General features: G+C 39.2%; 2 protein-coding genes across 2 annotated transcripts; one reads left to right on the top strand and one right to left on the bottom strand.

Annotated features, from left to right (window-relative positions):
* Positions 1-321: 321 nt before the first annotated feature.
* Positions 322-4,202, bottom strand: LOC121770115. Its single transcript, XM_042166912.1, has 5 exons — positions 3,519-4,202; positions 3,313-3,371; positions 1,567-3,234; positions 1,150-1,306; positions 322-1,074 (listed from the first exon to the last, which is right to left on the bottom strand). The coding sequence occupies exons 1-5, from the start codon at positions 3,634-3,636 to the stop codon at positions 410-412; spliced, it is 2,667 nt and encodes an 888-aa protein (XP_042022846.1). The 5' UTR covers positions 3,637-4,202; the 3' UTR covers positions 322-409.
* An 8,334-nt stretch (positions 4,203-12,536) lies between these two features.
* On the top strand, positions 12,537-14,042 carry LOC121772639 (universal stress protein PHOS34-like). Its single transcript, XM_042169823.1, has 4 exons — positions 12,537-12,801; positions 13,384-13,493; positions 13,571-13,689; positions 13,782-14,042. The coding sequence occupies exons 1-4, from the start codon at positions 12,624-12,626 to the stop codon at positions 13,858-13,860; spliced, it is 486 nt and encodes a 161-aa protein (XP_042025757.1). The 5' UTR covers positions 12,537-12,623; the 3' UTR covers positions 13,861-14,042.
* Positions 14,043-15,335: the final 1,293 nt, after the last annotated feature.

The following is a 15,335-nucleotide window of genomic DNA, read 5'->3' as shown; positions in this document are numbered from 1 at the left end:
TGTGTCCTTTCTCTTCTTTTGCATAGATTGGATTAAGCTTTTCTTCGACAACTTTTGAACATTTTTTATGGTTTTTCTGCTGCTGATAGCCTTCTCCGTCCGATCCCTTGCTCTTAAAGGGACTGAAGAAGCTCCTACCAAAGAAAGCTTCGTCTTTGGTGGGGATATAGTTACCACTCTTTGTTTGTTCATCACCAATCGCTTCATAGAAATTCTCATGAAGTAGATGAAGTGTGTGTGAGAATCTTCACAGCATTGGTGGAATGCAAGATTCATGCGTTTTTGAATAAATAAGCATGATTGATTGCAATGAGGCAAATGTTTACGTTATAAGAATAATCAATTTTATCGAAATAGATAAATGAAGAATAACTACAATTCAAGTTGAAGGGTATGATTTGCTTAAGCATCAATGTATATCAGCTACAACTTCATCTATCAAAGAATTAAGAATCTGGGACTGAATCTGTGTCCCAAGTTCAAATGCTTCGATATCAAAGTCGACCCATCTACCATATTGATTGCTCATGTCCTTATCTACAAGTTCATCTATCATGGAATCTCCAATGTTTGCATTCCAACCAGAGATTTCTCTGTGGACTTCTTGAGCAAATGTCCCCTCTTGTCTAACCAACGACAGACCTTTAGCCAACGATCTGTATCCACCGCCAACAAATTGTCTGCACCTCAGGTTTAAGCATTCACTAACACAGTCGAACAAAACTCTTTGGTCTATCACAGGAATCTCAACACCGTTACTCAAGAACTGATTGCAGCTTTCTAGCTGATTAAAAAGACGAGGGTTTACTATGCCTTGAGTTCTGCCTACTGCATAGTCCTTGAACTTCAGCTCTATATTGGATAGCATCTCCTTCACATACTTGAATTCCCACCTTCTACGACTCACGTTGTCAGTTGAGGCTAAAATGATCTCTTTCCTTTTTGGCACAGTTTCAATAGAAGTTGATGAAGCTGAGTCTGATAACTCAGCATCGGGTTCATCTGCAAGATACGTCTTTGAGGAAAAAGAGTCTAGCTCTTCCGTAGTGTGGATTGATGAACACTGCTTGCTGCCTGAAATCAAAATGAAAACTGAGTTTATTGATGTAATGAAGCAAACAAACATGAGTAGTAGCCTTAGGCTCGTACCTCTAGTGCTATTACTGTCGGCAGTATCTGACGAACTGCAACTGTCTGGAAATGAAGAATGTTCAAGAACTGAAATTGAACTAGGAAGCCTGCGGTCGAGTAACTTTCTGGCTCTAGATATATTACCATCGCTAATTCGTGTTTCTTCTAGCCCCACCTAATCATAACATTGGATTTATATGATTAGCTTTTATATAATACTAAGTGAGAATTATGACGAACTTCCCTTTCTCATAAGTCACTACACAAATTCTTCAGTCATTATAACCTTAAATGCTGGAATATAAAACATGAATTAGAGTTAGGTTGGCTTACCATATCAACAGTGTGAGCCCCATCTTTGGCATTACATGATTCTGACATACCTAAGCTCACTGAGGCCTCACAACTAGGCATCATATCATTAGAATCCGTTCAGGAATTTTGTGGGGAGAATTCTACCTTATCAGCCAATTCTTTTAGTTTTTGCTCCAAAAGAGTGTTTAATGCATCACCTCCCTTAACATTATTTCCACAGAAAGAAAATCTCGAACCACTCATATCATCAGATCTTTTACTTTGATAGCCTGCTGACAAGATCTTACAAGTTTCCCCTGCCTCTCCGGGCCTAAGAGAATCTGACGCCAATCGTGTCATTGGAGATTTGAAAGTAAATGAAACGACATCCGTTCCATTCGCTCCACTTTCTTGATCCCAACTACTCTGCCTATCTGTAATATCCCTAGATTGGATGACTTTCCCACTTCTATCCATCTGCAAGTTTTTAACAGCTTGATTTTTACCCAAGTGGTAACTCCCATCTACAGACCGTTTCTTGCTAGTAACTCTTTCTTTGCAAGAAGGCAATGCTTCTCGTTTTTCGTCTATAACCTCTGAGCTCAACTTCCTCAAATTAACTCGAGAGTTGCTGGAAACTTTGCTAGAATTTCGTTGCCTAGTGGACAAAGATTCTCCACTGGGGGTGGTTTTTCCTCCTTTAGAGTTGCATTTTGAAGACAACTTTCCTCTATCAACAATGCAGTTTTGCTTCTGATTGTTCTGCTGTAGCACACTTGAACCATTTTGCATAGATTGTTTCTTTGTCGTACTCTTCTGTGCAGTCGACTGGCTTTTCAAAGGATGATTGGGACTTAGTGTAGTCGAATGGCTTTTCAAAGGATGATTGGGACTTAGTGTAGTCGACTGGCTTTTGAAGGGATGATTAGGACTGCTTGTAGTCGATTGGCTTTTCAAGGGATGATTGGGACTGAGCTCACACAAATCTTTCTGGCTAACAATATTCTTGTTGCCATTCAAACTTAAGCCCACTCTCTTCTGAACATTGGCCTTTGCCTGTAAAGCCAGAGAAATAGTCTTTCCATTACTTTTCACACCATTAGACGATGTTCCATCCGAGTCAGGCATTACCCTTATTGCCATTGCACCAACTGATCCATTCCAGCTCTTAACCATTGTGTTTCCCCTGAGACTGGATTCAGCTTTTCTTCGAGAACCTTCAAAAATCTTTGATGGTTTTTGTGCTGCTTCAGCCTTCTCCTTCAAACCCCTTATTCTTAAAGGGACTGAAGAAGCTCCTACCGGAGGCAGCTTCGTCTTTGTACTCAAATGAGATGGTCCTGGCTCAATAATCCTTGCTGCTGCTTCCATTATGTGAGCAGCATCCTTAGGTGGGATAAAGTTAGCACTTTTTATAGGAGAGAGAAGTTTATGGTGTGTGATTGGAATTGATTTAGCTGATTTAGGTGGCAAGGTTTCAGTTTGAAATTTCTCAATAGGCTTGTGTATCACCCTTGGATAGTTGAGCTCCATTTCATTGCGGTTATACAAACCCTGCAGACGGCTTTCCTGAGGGTTTTCACTGTTTTTGGTTAGGTAATAAGCATCACGAAATGAGCTAGAGCTGAAAAGTGGAGTGGAGTAAGGCTCCGGCATGCTGGATTTAGGCAAGGAATCCAATCCCATCAGCCTTGCAACAACTCCAGGCGCCTTCGTCCCATAAAAGTCTTCATCAACTAGGGATGAAGCGCAGCTTTGATCACTGCTTCCTCCTACACTGGATACGGCCGCCTTTTCATCCATTTCTATCTAAATACAGAAGAAAAAAGGATCTTTGAATTCTTAAATCAGAAACAAACAACATTCCATTTTTGTCAGCATCCTTACCATGGAAAGATGCGTCCTTGGCGAATTCCCATCACATCTTTTATTCTGTTTGGATTTCTCTACATCAATGAGCATTTAGTCCATTTCAAGTCAGGAATGAAATTTTGTAGACATACATACACTGATACACATGTGGAGGTTATGCACAGAGGAAAGGAAATGTGCCAAATTTAGCATTGGTTACTTCCATCAAACATCCATCGTACCGGTTACTTCTGACTTGCTTGAAAACAGCTTCTTCCTAGAATTAGCATTCCAATCAAACATCTGGAGGAAGCCACCAATATAATTCCCACCTTTGGAGCATTGGTTCTCAATCCCCATACTGGCAAGTCGCTAACATTAGTTTTCAAACTAAATTACCAACAACAAGAATGAGAAACATTTCAAACTAAGCTCGGAGTAGAAACAGAAAAATCTCACATCACCACATTCTTGAGCTCCAAATATTTGTGACAGTGACAAATGCATTCAAGATCTCTCTTGAAAACCAGTATAACAAATTACAGCCCCCGAATAGTTGTACATGGTAATCTCTCATTATCAAATCATAGAAAGGAATATTAATATGGTAATCAAATGATAATTGCAGAATTGGACAACAGTTATCATACTACATCCTTTCAACCAGCAGTCCAATATTAAAAAATCACAGTATGAAAATAGCTGCACTTTGTAGGCATGCCTTAAATGTACAAAAGGATTTCTATAGCCTATTACAGAGCTAATAAAAGCTGTATCCTTGATGTACAAAACAAAGTAAACGGAGTAGTTCAGAACTGTTTTTCAAAATATTTCCAAATCTATACAAATATCAAGCTTCATCCCAAAAGCCATTTTCTTCCCTGAAAAGTCTGTGCTTAATGCGGTGCTTTGCAATGTCAGTGCTGTTATCTTTATGCATTTTCTAAATCTTTTTATATTTATATTATTGCATTTTCTAAACCTATTGTAAAAGAAGGATAATCCACCAGAGTTGGATCCACATGATTATCATTACCGGTCAAAAGAAGAATCTTTTAAAGAGAACAATTTGTCAACAATATTGATCTAATACTCCTATATTCTAAACTGATATAGCTCCTCCTAGAGAAACAGGCAAGTAGCTACAGTGGCATTGACCACTATAATGAAAGAAAGAAAGAAATAAAAATGTGTTTTTCAACTGAATTTGATCGTAGAAAAAATGGATTCACACTGCAGTATTTCTAAATACTAAACTGCTCGTGCTAAATTCAGATCACATCACACAATGATCAAGCTAAAATGGAGCTCAAATGCAATTATAGAAAATGAAGCACAATTCACCTAGTATTAGATAAGATCACAAGCAACCGAAAACCAGACCTTTCCAACATAAAATTCAGACAAAAACTCAAAAAAGCAATGTGAATCAAGAAAACTCACACAGCCCACTTCAAAAAATCAAAACTTGTTGAACTCTCCCTTGTTGCATAACAACATAAGTGTAATAATGGAGTGCTCATTTCAGTTGGAAGAAGCTCGGCTAGAAAGGAGTTCGGTAAGCTCGGCTTACCGAGCTGGAACTAGCCTGGAACTAGCCGAGAAGAAGAAGGCAGAAGTCGGTAAGCTCAGCGGTAAGGAATCTCGGTAAGGAAGTTCGGTTGTAAGCCGAGAAGGAGTTCGGTTGTAAGCCGAGGAAGGAGTTCGGTCTTGAACCGAGGAAGGAGTTCGGTCTTGAACCGAGAAGGTAGAAGCAACCTAGCCGAACTAGCCGTTGGAGCAGCAGTTAGTTAGCAGAGATGTAGCGGTTATTCTTCTTGCTTTCTTGATTCTTCTTGTAGTTAGTTAGTAGCAGTTGCTACTTGATTATAGAGCTTTAAATAGCTCACCGTGTATGTAGTTTAGAGAAGAGTTTTTCAATAAAGAGTTTTCCAGTTTTCTCTCCAAGTTTATCATCTTCAATACTCAAAGTGTGAGTGTGTGTGTTTTCTGCATTGTGTGATCTCATACAACAGTGAGTGTGTGTGTGATCTTATTGAGTGTGTGAAAGCCTTGTGTGTGCGAATCCTAACAAGTGGCGCCGTCTGTGGGAAAGGGATATTGAAGCTGATTTGCAGAGGATCAAACGGTTTCAGAGATGGCAGCAAGGCTTGATGCAGAAAAGTTCACAGGCAAGAATGATTATGGCCTGTGGAAGATGAAGATGAAGGCGGTTTTAATTCAACAAGGCTTGGCGGCAGTTCTTGCAAAACCAGAGGAGAAAGGAAAGGCTCCAGTGCTTGATGAAAAAGCTCAGGCAAAGATGGAGGAAATGCAGCTCAAGGCACATTCTGCAGTGATTCTGTGCCTTGGAGATAAGGTCTTGAGGGAAGTTCAAGAAGCCAAGACTGCGGTGGAGATCTTGGACAAGTTAGATGAAGTTTACTTGGCCAAATCCTTGGCTAACCGGCTGTATCTCAAGAAGAGGCTGTATGCCTATAGTTTTTCTGGAGATAGGTCCATCATTGAGCAGCTAGAGGAGTTCAACAAGATCATTGATGACCTGGGATCTGTTGATGTCAAGATCTCAGATGAGGATAAGGCCATTCTCACATTGAATGCCTTGCCTAGCTCGTATGACCAGCTAAGTGATGCAATTATCTATGGAAGAGATAAACCTATCACCTATGCAGAAGTCTATTCAGCCTTGATGGCCAAAGAACTCCAGAAGACAGCCAACAGAGGCTCTGCAAGCTCCAATGTTCAAGCTGCAGAGGCCTTGAATGTGAAGAAGTTCAAGAAGCAGAACTTCAAGAAGAAGTTTGAGGGCCCTAAACCCTCAAGTTCTGATGCTCAGAAGGAAACCAGAGCTTGCTATTGGTGCAAGAAACCTGGACATTTGAAGAAAGATTGTCATGCATGGAAGAGAAAGATGGCCTCTGAGGGACACAATCAATCTGATTGTGTGGAGAGTGCTGATCCCCCGGCTCAACTCATGAATATCAGTGATAGTGGGGTCAGTCATAGGTGGATAATGGACTCGGGGTGCAGCTTCCATATGTGCCCAAATAGAAGCTGGTTTCATGATCTTCAAGAAGCATCGGGTACGGTTGTTCTTGGTAATAATCACATTTGTCAGATCAAAGGAATAGGGAAGGTAAAGCTAAGCCTACAAGATGGCTCTATAAAGATCCTAACTGGGGTGAGGTATATTCCAGAAGTAAAGAGGAACCTCATCTCATTGGGAATGCTGGAACAGAAAGGGTTCACCATATTGATGAGTCAAGGAAAATTGTTTGTGAAATCTGGAGATGCAGTGATGATGGAGGCTGACAGAGAGCATATTCTCTATTATCTGAAGGCTAAGGCTGTTGATGGAGAAAGCAATGCAGTGTCAGATGATTCCATAATGCTATGGCACAAGAGATTGGGCCACCCAGCCGAAGGAAGCTTGAAAGAACTCATCAAGAAGGGTCTGATCTCTGGAGATTTCAACAAGATGGACCCCTGTGAGCAATGTATACTTGGAAAGGCTAAGAAGGCACCCTATCCTACAGGTATTCACTCTTCTACAGCCCCTTTAGACTACATACATAGTGATCTTTGGGGGCCTTCACCGGTGTGTTCAATTGGTGGAGGAAAGTATTATCTAGCTATCATTGATGACTATACAAGAAAGTTGTGGGTATATATTCTTAAAGAAAAATCTGAAACACTCACAAAGTTCAAGATATGGTGTAAGGAGGTTGAGCTAGAGAATGGTAGAAGTGTTAAATGCTTAAGGACAGACAATGGCCTAGAGTTCTTGTCTGCTGAGTTTGATCTGTTTTGTAAAGAGAAGGGTATGAAGAGGCACCGGACTGTTCCTGGTAATCCTCAGCAAAATGGTGTTGTGGAAAGGATGAATATGACAATCCTAGAGAGGGTGAGGTGCCTACTTCTTGGGTCTGGTTTGAGCAGCAGATTCTGGGGTGAGGCTGTGTATACAGCAGCCTATCTCATCAATAAATGCCCATCTACTGCCCTGAAATCTGAAACTCCTGATTACATGTGGTATGGAGCTCATAGTGACTACTCAAAATACAAGGTGTTTGGGTGTGTGGCCTATGCTCATGCTAGGCAAAGTAAGCTTGAAGCTAGGGCTCTGAAATGTATCTTGCTGGGGTATCAGAGGGGTGTTAAGGGGTATAGGCTCTGGTGTATTGAGCCCGGTAAGCAGAAGGTCTTGGTGAGTAGGGATGTGGTGTTCTTGGAGGATCAGATGCCATACCTGAAAGATAAGCTGGACTCCAGTGAAGATGAGGGTGATTTCTTCAAGGTGGAGCCTGTGGGGGTTGGCCTAGGAGCAGGTGGAGTTATTGACTCAGGGAGTGAGTCTGATTCAGATAAAGAAGAGGCTCCAACTCAGGGCAACCAGGCTGGTGAGTCTATATCAGACTCTATCAGAGACTATCAGCTTGCAAGGGACAGAGTTAGAAGAGAAACAAGGCCACCAACAAAGTTCTCTGATGTTGTGTATTATGCTCTGTGTGCAGCTGAAGGTATTGATGGTGCAGATCCACTCACATATAAAGAAGCTATGCAGAGTAAAGATAGAGAAAGATGGATTGAAGCCATGAATGAGGAAATAGAGTCTTTACTCAAGAACAAAACATGGATTTTGGTGGACAAATCCAAGCTGAATACAGATGGAAAGGGGAGAGTGAAGGTGATTAAGATTAACACCTTGCACAATCCGGCTGACATGCTAACAAAGTCTCTAGGTAGAGACAAGTTTGATCATTGCAAGAAATTGATCAATGTTTGTGCAAGAACTGAGATGAGCCCTCAGGTGGAGAATTGTAATAATGGAGTGCTCATTTCAGTTGGAAGAAGCTCGGCTAGAAAGGAGTTCGGTAAGCTCGGCTTACCGAGCTGGAACTAGCCTGGAACTAGCCGAGAAGAAGAAGGCAGAAGTCGGTAAGCTCAGCGGTAAGGAAGCTCGGTAAGGAAGTTCGGTTGTAAGCCGAGAAGGAGTTCGGTTGTAAGCCGAGGAAGGAGTTCGGTCTTGAACCGAGGAAGGAGTTCGGTCTTGAACCGAGAAGGTAGAAGCAACCTAGCCGAACTAGCCGTTGGAGCAGCAGTTAGTTAGCAGAGATGTAGCGGTTATTCTTCTTGCTTTCTTGATTCTTCTTGTAGTTAGTTAGTAGCAGTTGCTACTTGATTATAGAGCTTTAAATAGCTCACCGTGTATGTAGTTTAGAGAAGAGTTTTTCAATAAAGAGTTTTCCAGTTTTCTCTCCAAGTTTATCATCTTCAATACTCAAAGTGTGAGTGTGTGTGTTTTCTGCATTGTGTGATCTCATACAACAGTGAGTGTGTGTGTGATCTTATTGAGTGTGTGAAAGCCTTGTGTGTGCGAATCCTAACAATAAGCATCAATTGTATGTGCCATTCCCGTTAGAGTTGAACAAGTTCTTGGAGAGAAAGAGAGCTGAGAAGTGTGATGGTTTGAGCAATAAATGAGGAGACAATGGATTTGGATTTGAACAGAAAATTAAAAAATAGAATAGTGTGTGTGACATAGAAAATAATTAAATTGCTACAGAAAAGGTTAAAATCTTGCAACGTCTCTTTTAGTGAGGGAGGAGAAATTTCAAATTCCGAATCACAGCCTACTTTGTAGTTGGGAAATATTTGCGTGTTTCTCGGTGCATAGTTGGGAATTAGATGCGTGGAGATAGGGAGACTGCGGGTATGAAAAATTGGTTAAACTATAGACTAAAGTCTTAAAATATCCTTAACCTATGTCGTTTTATTGATTTTGGTCCAAAACATTATCTTTTGAATTATTCGGTCCCTCACATTTGAAATCGGACCACATTTAGTCCAAAATTGACGGAATAGTTAAAATGTGACAGTCAACGGAATTTAAATCAATTTTGACCGGATTAAGAGTTATAACTATGTTTTATTAAGGGCTAATATCTAATTAACTAATTAACCTAAAACTTAAAAATGTAAAATAATTTAAAATATAAAACCTGAAAATAAAAAATCCGACACCAAATTTTCTGCACCGGATTCACTGCTTGTTTGTGAAAGAGAGAAACCTTCACAGCCGCTTCCGCTAGTGGTGACGTTCAATTGCATCGAGGAGGAATGCCTAGGCGGCGTCGCGGATCGAATCGGTTCGCTCTCGTTCCTCCCACGCACTGCGCAGGCAGGATTTTCTGCCTCAGATCGTCCTACCGAGCTGTCGTTTCGGCGCTGGCTTAGGATGTGGATGTCAGCCAAGCTGAGGAGGTGGGGCTGCTAAGGCGTACGCATATGCTCTCCAGGCAAGCGCTACTGACGTTCGGATGGCTCAGATCGGTGCAAGTGCTCTGCCATGGAATGCGGCGGTGTTGCGGATTTTATTGACAAATCCGGCGAGAAATCATTCCTCTAATCCAATATCTTCTGTCATAAACTCCCTCAACGCACACTACATTGACTATTTCCATTTGTCTTTAGTGGAGTTTTATTCTCTCCGCCCTTCAACAGGTGGGCTTTGTGTTTTGTGGAAGGTTGGTGGTGTTTGGAAGACTTAGGGCGAAGATTCTTGGAGTAGTTGCAGGTCAAGCGTAGCAGTCGGCGGAGCTCCACCAAATTTCTGGAGGTTGAGTTCAAGTTCATCGGAGACTTGGTTGGGTACACCTTCAAAACAGGGTTTATTATTTTCAAAAATATTAAAAATTCTAATCCTAATCTTTAATCCGGTCAAATAGCTTAAATAAACGTTGACTGTTAGATTTTAACATAATAGTTCAAAAAGGACTAATTATGGTCTGTTTTCAAATGTCTAGGACCGAATAATTCAAAAGATAATATTTTGGACCAAAATCAAAAAATCGTCATATGTTAAGGACCATTTTGGGACTTTAGTCTAAACTATATGAATCAACATTATCATTTTTTTATTTTGTAAATAATGCTACATAAAATATTTAAAAAAATACTTATTTCATGAGTATTAGGATAAACCAAGGCGTATTATTATTATGACGATAATTATATTGTTATTTTATAAGTACTACTAGTAAACAATCAAATTAATCTGATGTTACAAAGTATATCGTACAAGGTTACATACGATGAAAGTAACATGTCGAACAACACCATATGTCAAATTTTGGTTGGTGCTCCTCCAATAACATTGTATCAGATCAAATGAAGTTTTCTAATCATCGAATTCACGCAAACACAAACGTTAATACACTCAAGATGGTTATTAGAACTCATCTGGTTGAAATCACCTCACTCAAATAAATAATTGATGTATTTTTCTCCCTTCTAAACACCAATAACTCATTTGGGATCAATAAGTGAAGTGATTTTAATAGGGAAATTATTTCTGTTTCACCATAAGTTTAAATAGATGTTTTCAAAAACATTGCATTTAAAACAAATTGTAATATCATAAGTTTTGAATTATCCTGATTCCTGAGTACTAACATTTAAACTACATGCAATGAGATTCAAAATGGTTATATTCATATTGAAATTATTATTTATTTCTAATTAAAATTTTAAAGTTCTAATAAGTCAATAAAACTATGATTAATTGGACCTAGGGTAAAAGTTTAGTTCCGCTACTGAATAGTGAATTGTGAAGTTATAGAAAAGTTAAAATAATTTATATTAGAGCTAGCTGGATTCTGTTACCAACTTCATTCCAATCACCTAAAACAATGAATATGATAAAGATATTTAAACAACCACTAATTTACATCAATTTGTCATAGCACCGAGAAAGAATAATGTTTTTAGAGTAAAATCATTAATTAAAGTAAAAGAATAATTATTAATCATATAAACCATTTAATTTCAAGATCTTGAAATCTTGTGCTTTGTTTTATTTGATAGCGTCACATCATTATATAACAAACGACTCCATTCAGTTGAATGTAGCAAAATTACGTTGAATCAACGTGTAGCATTCGTTAAAAAATAATACTAATAATAATCCGTGTATCATGTTTTTAGTAGTTTCATACTGTCATTTTTCGACCATCAAATATTTATATTATGATTTATGATATTCCTAAGTATGAAGTATCACAATGGATGCACCGACGGTTTATTTTCTTCTATGGCAATTTTAGAAAATACAACATATTTTGCTTTTGGAGCAATTTTTTTTTATTATATTATTAAAAATTTAAAACAAAAAAATGGAAAAATTACAAAAGATTTATATTCCCGCATCTTTGAAACTCACGGGAATGAGATTAAATGATAGTAGTAAATCATATGATGCATTCAATAATGATGTCAACAAATTTTATCATTGAAAGAAAATGTAACCGACACCCATTTATATTGTGTATATATATGCTTTTTTTGCTCATTAAATTCAACGAAATAATGCAGCTAATAAATGCAATGTAAACACTTACAAACTTTTAATTTTGGCCCCTTAGAGACAATTCATTTATTTGGAAGCAATCTATGAATTAATAGTTTGCTTCAACAGGCCTTCAAATTACCCCTTGCTTTTATTCTTAACTATTTAGTTTTCGAGTTCTGAATTATTTTTTAATATTCTAAAAACCTATAGTTAAATATTTTTTTCTTGTACCACTTTTTAGATTTTCACTTTCATACATTATAAATTACTAGTATCTTCCAATAAAACCCAATAGTAATAGTAAAATAATGGTATAACCAAAAACGCCACAAAAAATGTAAGTTTAAAGTTGGAATGAGTTATAGCGCATTGCATTTAATCTCACATTACTCCACATTCTTTTCTAGCCAACACTTGATGCTTTTTTATCCTAAATTTCTAGACAAAAATGTCTTAGTTACCCATTATATTCCACCCCTCTCCCTTTTTTTTTCAGTAGGAATTAATGGCGTTGCTTTAAGGATGAAAATTTATAAAACTCAATTTCTCCTCTGCATAAAATACAAGCACAACCCTTCTTATTTGGAAAAATCAAATTCCCCATACCACGAGCTTTTCGAGATCCAACTCAACTGATTTTATGTGTTCAAATATAAAATTGAAAGATCACATGGAAGAAAATAGAACACTACACATTCTAGTCTACACTAGTGCATTACACATGCACACAAGCACCATAAATTTACATAATTTATTTTTGAAAAGTCAAAATTAATCAATAAATCAAAACCAAGGATCAAATTATAGCCGTCGATGTGGGATGGTGAGTCCGGAATCCAACGGCCAGAGAGTAAAGACGATATGCAGCATCATCATCCATGATTAGAATTTGATACAGTTGTGTTCTTGTCTTGACTTGAAACAACGCACACTAACATCCATATCCTGTCCAGTACACGTTTCTGAGAGAGAGAGAGAGAGAGAGAGAGAGAGAGAGATGGCAGATTGCAGAAGAATTGGGGTGGCCGTGGACTTCTCACCGTGCAGCAAGAAAGCATTGAAGTGGGCCGTTGATAACGTTGCCCGGAGCGGCGATCACCTCATTCTCATCTCCGTCAGCCCCGAAGGCAACTATGAGGAAGGCGAGATGCAGCTCTGGGAGGCCACTGGCTCTCGTATGCTCTCTCTCTCTCTAACTTGTTTGATTCTGTGATTGTTTGAGTTATGAGCATTTTGTGATTTTTTATTTGTAGTTGGCGATGTTGTGTTTCGTGAAGGTGAGATTTTGTTTATAACAATTAACGATTTTGGGCTATTTAATCGAGTGTTGATCAATGATCTGCCGCTGTCTATTGAAAGGGCTTGATGGGATTTGTTTCAGATTGTCACTCTGTTTCTTGATGTTGTAATAACACATGGTTTTTTACCTTTTATAGTTTCTTCTTTCAAGGTTGTAAGGGAATTGGATTTATGTAACTTTCTCTGTTGAAACCCGTTCTTGATCTTTCAAGAACACATTTTTATGTAGTTTGGGTTCTGATGTGGTTTGCTCATTAGTTTAATCTTGTAACAACACATGATTTTTACCTTTTATAGTTTCTTCTTTCAGGATTGTAAGGTAATTGGGTTTTATGGGATTGGATTTGTGTAATTGTATCTGTTTAAGCCCCAATCTTGATCTTTCAAGATCACATTTTTATGCAGTTTGGTTCTGCTGTGGCTTGCTTACTAGTTTCAAAATTTGTGGGTTTTGTCAGCTTTGATTCCATTGAGCGAGTTCTCAGAGCCCCATCTCATGAAGAAATACGGTGTTAGCCCGGATGCTGAAACGTTGGATATCGTCTCTACTGCTGCAAGACAGCATGGGGTAATTTCAGCAACCTCTTAGTAACTAATTTCCACATCTATGTTTGATGTTTCAATCATCTTATGCTCGTAAATCAGATCATCGTGGTCTTGAAAATCTACTGGGGAGATGCTCGTGAGAAGCTCGTTGAGGCCGTTGATAACATTCCACTTGACTCCATTCTTATTGGGAACCGAGGCCTTGGCAAGCTCAAAAGGTCCAATTCATTCTTCAAGTTTTTCTTCTAAATCTTGAAGTTTCGCTCGCATTTTGCGCTTGTCATATACGCATTTTTGGTCGATTTTGCAGGATTATCATGGGCAGCGTTAGCAACTTTGTCGTGAACAACGCTTCTTGTCCAGTAACTGTCGTGAAGAGCCATGACTAGACTATCAGCGCGGTTAGAAAGCTTGTCTCGTTTCGATCATCGTATCTATGTACTCAATCGTATCATGTGTGCACTTTGTTAGGAAGCTTCTCTTGTTTCACTTATTGAATCTATGCTGTTATCTATCCTTGAGTGTCAATTCAATAAACCCAATAATGAAATGTAACATAGTCCTTCAATTATTCTTGTGATTTGCCATTTGTGGATGATCTTATTACAAGGAAGACAAATCATTTAGTCCATAGGAGTCAACCCCTTATTTAGGAATGGTTAATCCTATTTTCACTCACAACTAACCAATCAAAACAGCCTCCCTCTCCTTATATCAACTCCAAGAAACCTAGTTTCTTCCCAAACTACAACAATTATGGAATCTTGCAAGAATGTAATCCTTTTCCTACTACTCATCTGCCTCGCCTTCTCCGTCTGCAAGGCAAGACGTCTCATCCCCGACCCCGACGCATCACCCCAGCTCGCGCCCGACGAATCACCTCAACATGCCCCTCATGCTTCCCGCCACTACCGCCATAAACCCGTTGCAATGTCTCGACTCTCCCCCAAAAAGGGCCTAAGCAACCTAGCCGCATCGCCTATATACGGCCCCATTAGCTCTCCCTCTCAGTCGCCGTGGTCGGATGAGTTTTTCGATGACATCGGAGGGTCCGAAGCGTCCAGTGTGATGGACGACGTGGAGGGGAAGCTGAGCGGGCCGGCGGCAAAGGAAGCTATGGTCGAAGCAGCTAGGTACGCGTCGGAGTTCGACAAAAGTGTGCTGGCGCCGGCCGCCTCCGCGGTTAAGGAGGGAGCGGCTAAGTTGGGGCCGGAAGCAGCTAAGTACGTGTCGGAGTTCGACAAAAGTGTGCTGGGGCCGGCCGCCTCCTCGGTTAAGGAGGGAGCGGCTAAGTTGGGGCCGGCCGCCGCAACAGCTGCCACCACAGTAAAGGATAAAGCGGCTGATTTGGGGCCGGTCGCAACCTCAGCTATGGATACAGTAGCATCGTGGTTAAAAGGCTCGTCAAATTAACTTAGATGAGAAAACATTATCAACTTTGCAAATTATTACAGATTTTTTATTATAGATTTTGTTTGAATACTAGTGGTTCATTTGCAGATTTTTTTTATTACAGATTTTGTTTTTTCCAGACTAGAGATTAGATAATCGAACCGCTCATTTGATTTTCAGAAACATAGGTACAAGATTTCAGGTTAGAATAGTAATAGAAAAGGGGTTTGTATTATATATTTTTTTTTGGGAAATTGCAGAAAATATCAAGAAGTTTGGTCAAATCTAGTCTATTTCCAACTTTCAAATACACTCCTAGTCAATTACGAAGTACTATCATAATTTTGATATGTTATATGGAGTAGTTATCTTGTTTATTGGATTTGAGGAAAATTGTGTTCATTAGATTTGGAAACCCGACTAACCTTAATTTTCCAACTAAAATTCATGCTTTTTGTGTGTGGGATACAAA

The sequence above is a fragment of the Salvia splendens genome, chromosome 16 (assembly GCF_004379255.2).
Source record: "Salvia splendens isolate huo1 chromosome 16, SspV2, whole genome shotgun sequence".
Lineage (NCBI taxonomy): Eukaryota > Viridiplantae > Streptophyta > Magnoliopsida > Lamiales > Lamiaceae > Salvia > Salvia splendens.
Note: the sequence above shows the minus strand (reverse complement) of the source record. Positions and strands in the feature narration are given on the sequence as shown.

Bases quoted from the DNA above. Each gene is read 5' to 3' on its own strand.
- LOC121770115 (XM_042166912.1), bottom strand. From the start codon at position 3,636: ATGGGGATTGAGAACCAATGCTCCAAAGGTGGGAATTATATTGGTGGC. The intron at 3,372-3,518 runs GTACGATGGATG...TCATTGATGTAG, and splicing joins AAGCAAGTCAGAAGTAACCG to AGAAATCCAAACAGAATAAA. The intron at 1,307-1,566 runs TGAACGGATTCT...TGTTATGATTAG, and splicing joins AATTCTCCCCACAAAATTCC to GTGGGGCTAGAAGAAACACG.
- LOC121772639 (XM_042169823.1), top strand. From the start codon at position 12,624: ATGGCAGATTGCAGAAGAATTGGGGTGGCCGTGGACTTCTCACCGTGC. The intron at 12,802-13,383 runs GTATGCTCTCTC...GGGTTTTGTCAG, and splicing joins CTGGGAGGCCACTGGCTCTC to CTTTGATTCCATTGAGCGAG. The intron at 13,494-13,570 runs GTAATTTCAGCA...CTCGTAAATCAG, and splicing joins CTGCTGCAAGACAGCATGGG to ATCATCGTGGTCTTGAAAAT.